General features: G+C 45.0%; 1 protein-coding gene across 7 annotated transcripts in view; it reads left to right on the top strand.

Annotated features, from left to right (window-relative positions):
- The window catches only part of CCM2 (CCM2 scaffold protein), a 76,066-nt gene that overhangs the window by 54,358 nt on the left and 8,151 nt on the right, over window positions 1–13,557 (top strand). For all 7 annotated transcript variants that reach the window (XM_032244308.1, XM_032244305.1, XM_032244307.1 and 4 more), the window contains 2 exons: window positions 8,415–8,498; window positions 8,950–9,133. Coding sequence is in view for 6 of the 7 variants with exons in the window: in XM_032244305.1 (XP_032100196.1) it covers window positions 8,415–8,498; window positions 8,950–9,133 (268 nt within the window). In the remaining variant the exon portion in view is untranslated. The remainder of the gene's footprint in view (window positions 1–8,414; window positions 8,499–8,949; window positions 9,134–13,557) is intronic.

The following is a 13,557-nucleotide window of genomic DNA, read 5'->3' as shown; positions in this document are numbered from 1 at the left end:
CATGGAAACTCCAGCATTCTATGAGCTCCATAGATCCCAGGCTCTCCTGACTACTATTTTGACCTTGCTGCCTGTTACCGGATGACACCTACACCTGCTCTGTGTGAGTCAGTGCTGCTCCCTGGCTTCTGCTAGGGAGTGTCTTGTTACCCCCCTTGCTCCTGGGGAGCCCAGTTCTGTACAAGCACACTTGATGCTTAGCTTCCCTTTCAGAGGCTGGCCAGCACAGAAGTTCCCAGTGATGCCCATGCCCCTTCTGCACACTCAGTGCCATGGTGGATAGAATGTCATCACTTTCTCCTGAGAGACATGGGCCGCTAGTGGGTTTTCCTGTCATTTTGTAGATCGATTCTAGTATGCCCACTTCTTCATGCCTTTCGATACCTAGATCCAGTTTGCCACAGCAGTTTCACAATCTTTGCTTTAATATAAGTCATCACTTCTGCTGAACTTTGAAGAGCCTGCCAGCAGTGTCTGAGAACAACTTCTGGACCCCTTAGGGTGTTAAGTGCTGTGTTATAGTGTGCACCCTAGTAGAGAAGATCTCTCATTCATCTTAAAGTTCTGTCCCCCTGGATCTAACACCTTGAGGTCCTCTCCCAGGTGCATTCCCCAGCTCCTGTCAGAACTCATTAGGCACATCCTCTAGTGGGTCTCAGCCACGAGAGATAAACAGGACAGATTCTGGGGAGAGCAAGCATTATCTCATGAGATTCCCATCTCATTTGAGCCCTATGTGTTATATTCAAACAAGGAGTATGGGGGGGAGGCTTCCGTAATCCAACAAAAGGGGATAGGTCACTTCTCTAAGCACAGTGTTCAGAAGAATTTGAGGACTGAGGTTCTCAAGGGCATTTACCCAGATATCCCCATCCCAAATCTCAGAGTCCTGTTTCTTCCCTGTCCAGACCCTGCCATGGGAACCTTACTGACCAAGGCCAATAAAGAGAAGTTATGGGGAGGCTGATTTGGGATCAATATTTTAAAAAGAAAAAAAAAAAACTTATATCTTGTCAGAAGTTATTTTTAGAAAAGTTCTATTTAGAGCCAGCCCCCCCACCCACACCCTAGGTAGGGTGCTTGAGGAGGTAGTGAGCCTGCCAGCATGGAGCCAGGTGGTTGGCAGAGGGTATGCAAGAGGCCACCTGGCCATGCCGTCTTTCACTAATTCCAGAACTAATGGAGTTGATAGCTGACTGGTCAGATGTTCCCTTGCTCTTCTCATTGCTTCACTGTGGTCCTCTCTTACAGCTGTGCTCTTGGCTTGCTGGGACAGTGGTTATGGGCTGGGCATGGCGTTGCCATAGGGGCACTGGGTGTTGGCTGGGGGACACCCAGGAGACAGGGTTCCCCAGGGTAGATGGGGAACCGATTGTGAGAACTGTACAGGAGGCATACATACTGTGTCCTATTCAGAATTAGAACAAGGATTAGAGCTGTACTTTATTGATAAAAGTTGTTTTATTAATACAGATATTTCACAGTGGAAAAAAACCTTAAATGAGTGAAGATTCATCCCTATATGAAGAAAGTAGAATCCTGAATCCTCTTTGGAGAAGTGTGAGACTGAGTTTGAAGCATGGTGGCCAGATTTTGAATAACATCAAAGAAAAGCAAGATAATGATGGTGATATTGTCTCACCCCAGCTACAGGAGGCCAAGGAGAATTCCTGTACAATTCTATAAATATAATGCAGTGGTATTTTTGTTTTAGCAGAGTGCTTGACATATACGCCCATCTCAGTCAATATTTTTTATTACCCTTTTGAGAACAGAGAATTATATTTGTGGATGATACAGAGCTAGAAAGGATAGCAAATGAGATTATTGAATAAAGCTTATATTGCGGTAAAATATAAGATTTACTATCGGCTGGACACAGTGGCTTATGCCTGTAATCCCAGCACTTTGGGAGGCCAAGGCAGGTGGATCATAAGGTCAGGTTCAAGACCAGCCTGGCCAAGATGGTGAAACCTGTTTCTACTAAAAATACAAAAAAATAACCAGGCGTGGTGGTGGGCACCTGTAATCCCAGCTACTCAGGAGGCTGCGTCAGAGAATTACCTGAACCCGGGAGGTGGAGGTTGCAGAGAGTGAAGGTTTCAGTGAGCTGAGATTGTGCCACTGCACTCCAGCCTGGGCAACAGACTGAGATTCCATCTTTAAAAAAAAAAAAATACCATCTTAATCGCTGTCAAGTGTAGAGTTCAGTGGCATAAAATTAATTCACATTGTTGTGCAACCATCAGTACTGTCCGTCTCCAAAGCTTCCCACCAGTGCTTACTGAAATCCTGTTCCCATTATTAGACAATGCCAATTCATCCTCCTCCCCACAGCCCCTGGCAGCCACTGCTTTACTTTTTGTCTCTATGATTTGACTACTCTAGGTATTTTATGTAAGTGGAATCATACAATATTTGTCCTTTTGTGACTGGCTTATTTCACTTAGCACAGTGTCCTCAAGGTTCTTCCACGTTGTAGCATGTGTCAGCATTTCTGTTGCTTTTAAGGCTGAATAATATTTCATTGTATGTATAGACCACATTTTTTAATCCATTTATCTGTCAATGAACATTTGAGTTGTTTCTTCCTTTAGTTGATTGTGAATCATGTTTCTACGAACATGGGTATAAAAATGTCTTTTTAAGGCCCTGCTTTCATTTCTTTTGTATATATACCCAGAAGTGGAATTACTGAATCATATGTAATTCCGTGCTTAATTTGTTGAGGAACCACCATATTGTTTTTCACAGTGACTATCATTTTACATTCCCATCAGTAATGCACAAGGGTTCCAATATCTCTCTATCTTTGCCGACACTTGTTATTTTCCCTTTTATCAGTAGCCATCTGGTCTCAGTGTGGTGGCTCACGACTGTAATCCTAGCACTTTGGGAGGCCGAGGCAGGAGGATCAGTTGAGCTCAGGAGTTTGAGACCAGCCTGGGCAAGATAGTGAGACACTCCCTCCTGCCCCCGCCGTCTCTATAAAAGAAAGTGGCCATCCTAGTGGGTGTAAAGTGGTATTTCATTATGGTTTTGATTTGCATTTCCCTAATAACTACTGATGTTGAAAATCTTTCCATGTGCTTGGCTTATTGGCCATCTGTATATCTTTAGAGAAGTGTCATTTGCCCAATTTTTAATTGGGTAGTTCTTGGTTTCTGAGTTCTAGGACTTCTTTAATATTTTAGATATTAATCCCTTATCAGATATGATTGGAAACATTTTCTCTCATACTTTTTTTTTTTTTTTTTTTTTACCTTGTTGATTGTATTCTTTGGTGCACAAAACTTGCACACCAAGAGGAGAGGGGAGGGGTGGGGGCGGGGGTGGGGCAGGGCAGGGTACTTGGATATACTGCTTATTCATTTTGAAACTGTTCTAATTATCAGAAGGAGCTGACCAGTTCTATAGAGATTGGGAAGTCAATACATACTTTGGAGTTATTCTTTCCCTACCTCCATCCTCACCTTATGAAATCTAAAACTTCTTGAAATAACTACGTTTCCTTATGGAGCTGCCCAGCACACACAGACAGTTCTGAAATTTAGGTTGTCCATCTGACTAAACCCAAGATAAACTCATATTTGCCAGTGTGCTCTGAGTGTGCTTCAGCCAGTTACTCTTCTGCCTGTTCCCTGCTCCATCCAGTGAGAAGGCTGCATCGTACAGCAGATAGACCGACGCATGTCACAGTGTGTATACATTGCTTGGATTCGGAAATCTCCAGAGTGACCTCCCTGCTTGATTCCCAGTCATCTGGGAGGGAGGTCATCTGTGAGCAAAGACAGTTTCACAACCTTTATACTTTTTGTTTCCTTCTCTTGCATCATTGCAGTGGCTGAGACTTTCATATGATGTTGAATGATAGTGGTAAGAGGGATCTTAGGGGGAAGATATCTAATTTTTTGCCATTAAGTATGGTGTTCGCTTTAGGGTTTTTTTTTAAATAGATGTTCTTAATTTCAGGAAGTCTGTATTCCTGGTTTGTTGAGAGTTTTTCTCATGAATGGGTGTTAGATTTGTCAAATGCTTTTTCTTCATTTATTTATTGATCATATGATTTTTCTTCTTTAGTTAGTTGATGTGATGGATTACAATTTTTTTTTTTTTTTTTTAAGACAGAGTCTTGTTCTGTTGCCCAGTCTGGAATTCAGTGGTATGATCTTAGCTCACTGCAACCTTTGTCTCCCAGGTTCGAGCAATTCTTCTGCCTCAGCCTCCTGAGTAGCTGGGATTACAGGCATGCACCACCATGCCCAGCTAATTTTCTTTTTTTTTTTTTTTTCCAAGACAGAATTTCACTTTTGCCCAGGCTGGAGTGCAGAGTTGCAATCTTGACTCACTGTAACCCCCACCTCCCAGGTTCAAGCGATTTTCCTGCCTCAGCCTCCCTGGTAGATGGGATTATAGGTGCCCGCCACCTATCTAGCTATTTTTTTTTTTTTTTGTATTTTTAATAGAAACAAGATTTTGCTATGTTGCCCAGGCTGTCTCAAACTCCTGATCCCAGGTGATCCACACTCAGCCTCTCAAAGTGCTGGGATTATAGGCATGAGCCACTGCACCCAGGCTACAATGATTGATATTTGAATATAGAATCAGCCTTGCACACCTGGGAGAAATTCCACTTGATCATGGTGTATAATTATTGTTAATACATTATTAGATTCAATTTGCTAATACTTTGCTTAAAACTTTTGGCTGGGCATGGTGGCTCATGCCTGTAATCCCAGCGCTTTGGAGGCCAAGGCAGGAGGATCACGTGAGCCTAGGAGTTTGAGACTAGCCTAGGCAATGTGGCCAAACCCTGTCTCTTAAAAAAGAGAGAGAGAGAGAAAGAAGAAAAAGAAAGAAAAGGAAGGAAGGAAGACAAAGAAGAAAGAAAGAAAAAGAAAAGCTATGGGCTGAGTGTGGTGGCTCATGCCTGTATTCCCAGCACTTTTGAAGGCCAAGGTGGGTGATCTGTTGGGCTCAGGAGTTCAAGACCAGCCTGGGCAGCATGGCACAATCCCGTCTGTCGCTACAAAAAATACAAAAATTAGCTGGGTGTGGTGGCATGTACCTGTAGTCTAACCTATGGATAGGAGGATCACTTCAGCCTAAGAGGTTGAGGGTGCAGTCAGCTGTGCTTGTACCCCTGCACTCTAGCCTGGGTGACAGAGCAAGACCCTGTGTCCAAAAAAATATATATATATATATGTGTGTGTGTGTGTTTGTGTGTGTGTGTGTGTGTGTGTGTGTGTGTATATATATATATATATATATACCCGTACACATATATATAACATAAATACACATATATGTACGTATATATAGAAAATATATATGCGCACACACACACACACACACACACACACACACACACATATTTTAGTGGTTGCCTTAGGGTTTGCATTATACACTCACAACTAATCAGAATCCACTTTCAAATAATGGTGTACCTTGTAACCAAGTATTCCTAATTCACTCCTCCCACCACTTTTATAACATTGCTGCCATTTATTTCATTTATCCTTAGGCTATAGTCACCCAGTACACAAATTTTATTTTGAACAAGCTGTTAATGCGTTAGAGCAATTAAAATAAGAAAAATAGGCCAGGCACGGTGGTTCAAGCCTGTAATCCCAGCACTTTGGGAGGCTGAGGTGGGTGAATCACAAGATCAGGAGATTGAGACCATCCTGGTCATGGTGAAACACCGTCTCTATTAAAATAAAAAAATTAGCTCGGCGTGGTGGTGCACGTCTGTAGTCCCAGCTACTTAGGAGGCTGAGGCGGGGGGAATCGCTTGACTCCAGGAGACTAAGGTTGCAGTGAGCCAAGATCGTGCCACTGTACCCCAGCCTGGCAACAGAGCAAGTCTCCGTCTCAAAAAATAAAATAAGAAAAATAAAAGATTAATTTTACCTACATTTATTTCTTCTCTGATGCTTTTCCCTTTCTTTATGTAGAACAGAGTTTCTGACCAAATCATTTTCATTCTCTCTGAAGTTCTTTTAACTTTTCTTGAAATGTTAAATCTCTTGAGTTTTTGAGAAAAATCATTTCTCTGTCACTTTTGAAGGATAATTTCACAGGGTACATAATCATGGGTTGGTGCACTTTTTTCTCTCAGTCCTTTAAATAGTTCCTTCTTTCTTCTTGTATGATTTCTGAAGAGAAGTCCAGTGTCATGCTTGTTCTTGCTATTTATAGGTAAGGTGTTTTTTTCCTATGGAAAGAAATCTCAGATTTCTGCAAAAGAGAAAATCTTCTTTTTCTGCAGTTTGACGTGATGTGCCTCAGTGTAGCTTCCCTGTTTTTTGCCGTTTTGTGTTCTTTGACCTTTCTGGATCCGTAGGTGGGTGTCCGACGTTAATTTGGGAACTTCTCAGCTCTCATTAGTCCAAATAGTTCTTAGGTTCTTGTCTTTCTCTTGATATGCTTGTTGCACATATGTTACACCTTTTGTAACTGTCCCGAAGTTCTTGCATATTCTGTTTTGTTTCTTTCATTCTTTTCTCCCTTTGCTTTTCATATTTGGAAATTTCTGTTGATGTATTCTTAAGCTCAGAGAGTCTCTCCTTGGCTGTGTCTGGCCTCTTGATGAGCCTGTTGAAGGTAGTCCACATTGCTGTTATAGGACTTTTACTTTCTGGCATTTCCTACTGATTGTTGCTTAGGGTTTCCATCTGTTTGTTCTACCCAACTGTTCTCACACGATGTCTACTTTTTCCATTAGAGCCATTACCATATTGATTGTAGTTGTTTTAAATTCCCAATCTGATAGTTCCAAAATCGCCGCCATGTGTGAGTCTGGTTCTGATATGAGGAACTTAGGCATCAGTGACAGGTTAATAGGCCTTAGTGTGAGGTCTGTTTGGCTGGGAGTTGGACTGTGTTTACTGTTTGCTGCCCTTGTAAATGTTGGGGGATGAAATATCCTGTGTGTTCTTTGTTTTTGGGTTTTCCTCAAGATTCCTTCTTAGATCTGAGTCTGAGACCTGCAGGTCTTGTCAGTGTGCATCATTGTTATTACACAGGAGTCCTGTTGATGTGGCTTTCAGGGGAGAGGAGAGGGAGTGTTCTGTAGTCCTGGGGCTCAGTGTTTTAGTGAGCCTGTGTCCCTGGGCTGTGACCTTCACACGTGCTTCTCAGTTTTGTTTTTTTCCCTCTCCCTTAGGAGAGATATAAAAGATAGAGTAGGCAGGAATTGGGTGTTTCCTTACTCTTAGGTGGTTAGGCTCTGGTAAAATAGTTTTCCTTGAGGAAAGGCCTTTGTTAAGGATGACAGAATGTTCTGGTTGTGCCTTTTTCTCTCCCCTTCCCCTTCCCCTTCCCGACTGGGAAATTTATAACGTATAGAAATTTCTAGGCTGGGCATGGTGCCTCACATCTGTAATCCCAGCATGTTGGGAGACCACGGTGGGGAGATTGCATAAGTCCAAGAGTTTGAGACCGGCCTGGGCTACGTGGCAAAACCGCGTCTCTACAAAAATTAGCCAGGCATGGTGGCACACACCTGTAGTCCCAGCTACTCAGGAGGCTAAGGTGGGACAATTGCTTTGAGCCTGGGAGGCAGAGGTTGCAGTGAGCCATGATCATGCCTCTGTACCCCAGACTATGTGACAGAGTGAGATTCTGTCTTAAAAAAAAAAAATCATATAGTTCTGGAGGATAGGAGGTTCAAGGCTGAAGGACACAGCTCGTGAAGGGCAGCATCTGCATTTTGTGTTATTCCAGGGTGAAAGGTGGAAGGGCAGGAGAGGGAAGGAGGTTGAATTCATCCTTTTATCAGGAACCTGGTCCTGAGATAACAAACCCTCTCCCAGGATAACAGCATTAATCTGCTCACAAGGGCAGACCTCTGTGTGGCCTAATCACCTCTTAAAGCCCCCACCTCTTACCACTGTTGCATTTGGGGACTAAGTTTCCAGCACATGCTTTTTGGGGGACACATTGAAACCGTAGCACTTACTTTCTCTGTTCTCATTTTTCAGCTGTGTTGACCTTTGCAATTGAGGAAGTTTATTTTTTAGTATTTTTAGCGAAGTTGTGCATGGTCCCATTGTTTTCCGTTTCCTCAGCAGTGACTGGAAACACTGGCCATCCCTGTCTTAGAATACAGATTCTACCAAAACTAGCAGTCTTGGTACTAGTAGTTTGGGATGCTTGTTGCAGGACTTTTGATGATAACCTTGAATGTAGAACAGTAGGAGATGGGGCAGCACTGTCCCCAGTCAGTAGAGATTTCTGTAGGAAGCCAGGACTCTCTTCCTAGAGTCAGGCCTCTGTGCGAGCCGAAATGGAGACCCGTGGGCCTGGTGGCCTGAGTATGAAGCACTTGGTCTGTGCTCCTGGCAATAGTGATGGTTGTGTTGACTCGGCTCCCATTTCTCATGGCATTTTTTTTCTTCACTTTCTTTCAGTATTTAGGTCAGTTAACGTCCATACCAGGATACCTGAATCCCTCCAGTAGGACTGAAATCCTGCATTTCATAGACAATGCAAAGGTAACTGTATCCTCTTAACCCTGTGCACTATCCCTCAGCCCCCACCAGCCCTTGGTCCCTGTACTCTTGGCCTCGTGGTTGTGAGGAATGACCCAGTCCCGTAAAGACTGTTCCTCAGTATGGACATTAACTTGATTCTCGAGACTTGCTCCATGTGATTTTGGGCTGTTTCCAAAATTTACGTTTTCAAGATATTTCCAACCACATGCCGTCCGTAAGTCCTGAAGGCAGTTCCAGAAGAATCTGAAAGCAGTTCCAGAAGAATCCCAAATGGTTTGAACGCATTGGTGTCCCTGGAATAAGCACCACTGTTCTGAGGGGAATAACACTGACCTTATTCACTCAGCGTTTGTCACATAGTGACATTGGCCAGCACAGTATTCTCGGGAGAAGCGCCCCATGCAGTTTGACAGCTGAGTCAGCATTTCTGATGCCCTGTGGTTCCTTCCAGAGAGCCCACCAACTTCCAGGACACTTGACTCAGGAGCACGATGCTGTGCTCAGCCTGTCTGCGTACAACGTCAAGCTGGCCTGGAGGGACGGGGAGGATATCATCCTCAGGGTGCCTATCCATGACATCGCCGCCGTCTCCTATGTCCGGGATGATGCTGCACACCTGGTGGTCCTGAAGACAGGTACAGGAGGTCAGGGGTCAGGAGGGTCCTTGCCTCAGGAGTACATGCGTGCATTTTATGAAGTTCTGGAGACAGTTTTGCAGCTTCATGTTGGGTGCTCCTGTTTTGTTATGACCAAGAATTGGCTTTCCTGTCTCTGAGATCAAACAGCGGAGGGCGTGAGATCAGCTACCAGACCCCGGTTTCACTGTCACACTAAGAGCCTTTGGGGACTCAGTAATACCGGGATACAGTATTTGGGACTGATACCCTGTTCCTCTGCCCATTGGGGCTCCTGTTGACTCCCTCCCGGTACACTGGAGTCACTCCTCTGCCCAAGTGTGGTGGAGCCGAGAGAGAAGGTGGTGGGCAGGGACCTCACCTCAGCTTGACTTACATTTTGAGCCCTGCACAGTATCCCCAAAGCTGGGACAGCAAAGATGAGACCCAGACCTCTCAGGAGCTTTTGGTCGTGGAGGTTACTCTGAATGTGTCCTTGCTATCTGCTGCTTTCACACTGGGATAGAATTGGGCAGATAGAATCGGGCAAAATGTTATTTTTGGCTCATTCTCTTAACCTGTGATGAGTACAGTGCTGCCTCACTGGACACTAGCCCAGGCTGCCCATTAATTTCCAGTGCTTCCAGCCCAGGTATTCAGGCCAGTGAGGATGAGGGAAGAGACTGTGGTTCACCCTCCCTGCACTTTGTCCCTTCCAGTCCTGAGTTTTGAGGTTGCTGTAGCAGTGGGGACACAATTCTGGGCTTTTTGGATCTTTGCTGGTGACTGGGTTGATCCCAAAGCCTTTCATTTCCAGAGTGCCAGTGGCAGTGTGTGAGGGGTCACAGTGGGTCTCCTAGACCACACACTGTGTTTTAGGTAGCAGAGAGGGGAAGTTGTCATTCCACTTAAGGTCAGTAGTTTATTGAGAATCTGGCGAGTATGCTCATTACTAACTCCTTGAGCCACAAACCGCCAGCCTGGGTGCACTCTTGAGAACAGTCCACAGAAAGCCTGTGAGTCTAGATGCTTGGGGTTGCTGTGGTCACAAACCACACAGGCAACACTGGAGGGGTTTATGAAGGTAGCTGTTGTCCCTTTGCTTTGTCCTCTGTGTAGCAGTAGCTTAGACTTGCCTGTACCCTCCCCAACACAGACACACACCACACCTACACATACATACATCACTCACCCTGTCTGACTTAGAAGGCTGGCTGGGTGGCTACTTCCAGCCATACTGTCCGACACCATGGTGACCCTCCTGTTTTTCTACCTTTGAACCCTGTGGGAGGCCTTAGGGCTAGGACATCCTTCCTGCAGTGTAGGGCTGTTGGTCCCCACAGTGTCGTGGGGTATCCCTTATGCTGTGCTGAGGTGCAGGATCAGAAAGTAAAGAGACAGGACACTGAAGAACTGGTGAAGAGCATCTGGACTCAGGGGACCATGCCACCTGTGAGTGGAGATCAGCGAGTGCCCCAAATGCCCAAGAGCATCTGTATTTATTAGGTACAATTAGGGGGCAGGGTTGTAGTGAGGTCATCTATAGGCTTAGTAATAGGGCATACGTAATCACAGGAGCCACAAGCAAGGAGGCCACCCCATTATGTCACCTGGGCAGAGAGACGGGCCTTGCGCAGTAGAGGGCTGTGCCATGAGCAGTAGTAGAGGGTCATGTACAAAATAAGGGGTCCACCCCCATTAGGTCACTGAGGCAAGGAGGTGGGCTGTGCAACAGGTGTCGTGCGCAACACTTCTTATCTAGGGGCTGGAGACTTCAAAGAATTTCTAATAAAAGGATACTGTAAGCTTAATGCAGTGGGAGCTAACAAACTTGTGCTCTTAAGATATTTATGGGAGGATGATTTGAGCTAGCATAGAAGCGAGAAAAGACTGACAGGGTGTACAGCCTCTGTGACTGGTCACACCAGATGGGTTCTTCTCCCTTGGTTATTTCCAGGATCTCAGGCCTGAGGCCTACTTTCCACATGAACTGGATGCAAGATACTACAACTCTTTTATCAGGAAGAGAGGCACTTGCTCCAAGCCTGCCATACGGCGTATACCCTTTCAGGCAGGGATGCCACTGCCGGGATCTTTGGTTCTCATCCTGGTCTGGCTGTTTTCCCATGTACTGCTTCTGTTCTGTAACTGCTCTAGACATTCCTCCTACTACATACTACTATATGGTTATATAGAAGGATTATATAAATCAGCACTAAATGTGTCAATACAGCTCCGACTACAATAACTATATGATTATATAGAAAGATTATATAGAACTAAATATGCTAGGTATTACTATTAAGTATGATTATATAAACTAGATATATGTAAGCAGTAAGCTATACTTCAGGCACTAATTCTGTAAACTAATATATAATTATATATGAAGAACTATATAAAGGAAATAGCTAAGTAATAACACTATAAACTAAGATATTCTTCAAGCACTAATTGTGCCTGCGGTCTGGACAGTTCTCTTTCCTCGGTGCCCATGGGGGGTGTTATCCACACTGCAGGTGTTTCAAGCTGTTAGGGAGGGGAGATGGGCCTCCTTTGTTTCTTCTGCTGCATAACTGTTTCTCAGCTTTAATTATTAGAACAAATTGCTAAAGGAAATAGATAACAGATTTTTTTAAATGGAGAGAGAATGACCGCCATAGGAGAAACTTCCCAAAAATACATGAAAAACAGGACGTTTGAGAGAACTTTTGGTTTAAAGAAAGAGAGTGAATCCCTGTGTCCTTGGGGCCATCTTCCTTCTTTTTGCAGATGCACAGGAGCAGTGTGTGTCTCTTGTGTTACATGAGGCATATTGTGTTTATTTTTAAATTTTTAAAATATTTTAAAATTTTTTGTAAAAATGGGGTGTCTCTGTGTTGCCCAGGCTAGTCTTGAACTCCTGGCCTCAAGTGATCCTCCTGCCTTAGCCTCCCAAAGTGTTGGGACTATGGGCATGAGCCACTGCACTGAATCACCACACTGTGTTTAGGATTAGGAATTGAGAGTGCTCAACATAGTGACTGGCAGGTATTCACCAGCTAACGTTTACTCAGTGCCTGCTACGTGCAAGCAAGCCTCTGTGCCTCTTTGGACCAAAAGTACCCTTGTATTTGGGACAGCACAGGAGCAGGGAAGTTGGGGGTCAGGTCTAGCTGCAATAGGGTCCGTGTGTGTGGCAGTAGCTGCTTGGAGGGCAGTGACTTGAGTTGGTGCCAGAGGAAGCAGGGTCATCTGTGCACCCGTGGTAGCACTTGCTGGGTGATACAGGAGAGGCACACAACTCGCTGCCTGCATCCTTAAGCTGGCCACCCTGCTTCCTTGAGAACTGCCACAGGCACGCACCAGGGAGCCAACATTTAAAGAATGTCTGGGCTGGGCGTGGTGGCTCACGCCTGTAATCCCAGCACTTTGGGAGTCCGAGGCGGGTGGATCACGAAGTCATGAGATCAAGACCATCCTGGTCAACATGGTGAAACCCCGTCTCTACTAAAAATACAAAAAATCAGCTGGGCATGGTGGCGCGTGCCTGTAATCCCAGCGACTCAGGAGGCTGGGGAGGAGAATTGCCTGAACCTGGGAGGCGGAGGTTGCGGTGAGCCAAGATCACGCCATTGCACTCCAGCCTGGGCAACAAGAGTGAAACTCCGTCTCAAAAAAAAAAAAATTTGAAAAGTAGAGATTTTTCACCAAACTCATACAAAAAGGGAAACAAGTGAAATTATTTTCAATAATATATTTTATTTAGCCCTCTGTACCCAAAACATTGTCATATCAGTATATAATCAATATAAAAATTGTTGAGTTCTGAAATCCCGTGTGTAGTTTAAATTCACACGTTTCAGTGTGAACTCATCACATTTTGCATGCTCAGTAGTCCTGTGGCCAGTGGCTGCCATAGGGACAGAGCAGCTCCAGGAGTCTCACTGTGGGGTTTGAGGTACAGTCCTTTATGGAACTCTTGTCTCTGTGCATGTGCCCACCTTGCATCTGGCCTGGGACGGCCTTCCTCTCCCTCCTGAGGCTGGCTTGCCCTCCGACATCCTGGCACTAGTGGCACTTGTAGGCTTTGTTTTCAGTCCTGACGTCCTCCCAGGGTAGTCCAAACTGATGGTCAGAGCCTTGCTTCCTGGGGATGGGCCTCCCTCCTGCCATCAGGCAAACCATTGAGTTACTCCATGTATTTCAGGAGAGACTCATTTGTCTGGGGAGGCGGTGGGTAGGGTTTTAGGAACAAGGGCACTTGGGTCTGACCATCTAGATTGCCACATGGACAGTGCAACTCACACACCCTCAGGCCCAGCCTTTCACCTCCCCATGTCTCAGTTTACCCATCTGTAAGAAGGGAACAACCTGGCCAGAACACATGGAAACCTCCTGGAGGTGACTGTTCTCAGGGTTGTGTGTGTGGTATGTTGTATATGAACTTGGAGCATGTGAAATTG

This window comes from Sapajus apella, unplaced genomic scaffold (genome assembly GCF_009761245.1).
Source record: "Sapajus apella isolate SASKATOON/1434 unplaced genomic scaffold, GSC_monkey_1.0 scaffold54, whole genome shotgun sequence".
NCBI classification, from domain to species: domain Eukaryota; kingdom Metazoa; phylum Chordata; class Mammalia; order Primates; family Cebidae; genus Sapajus; species Sapajus apella.
Note: the sequence above shows the minus strand (reverse complement) of the source record. Positions and strands in the feature narration are given on the sequence as shown.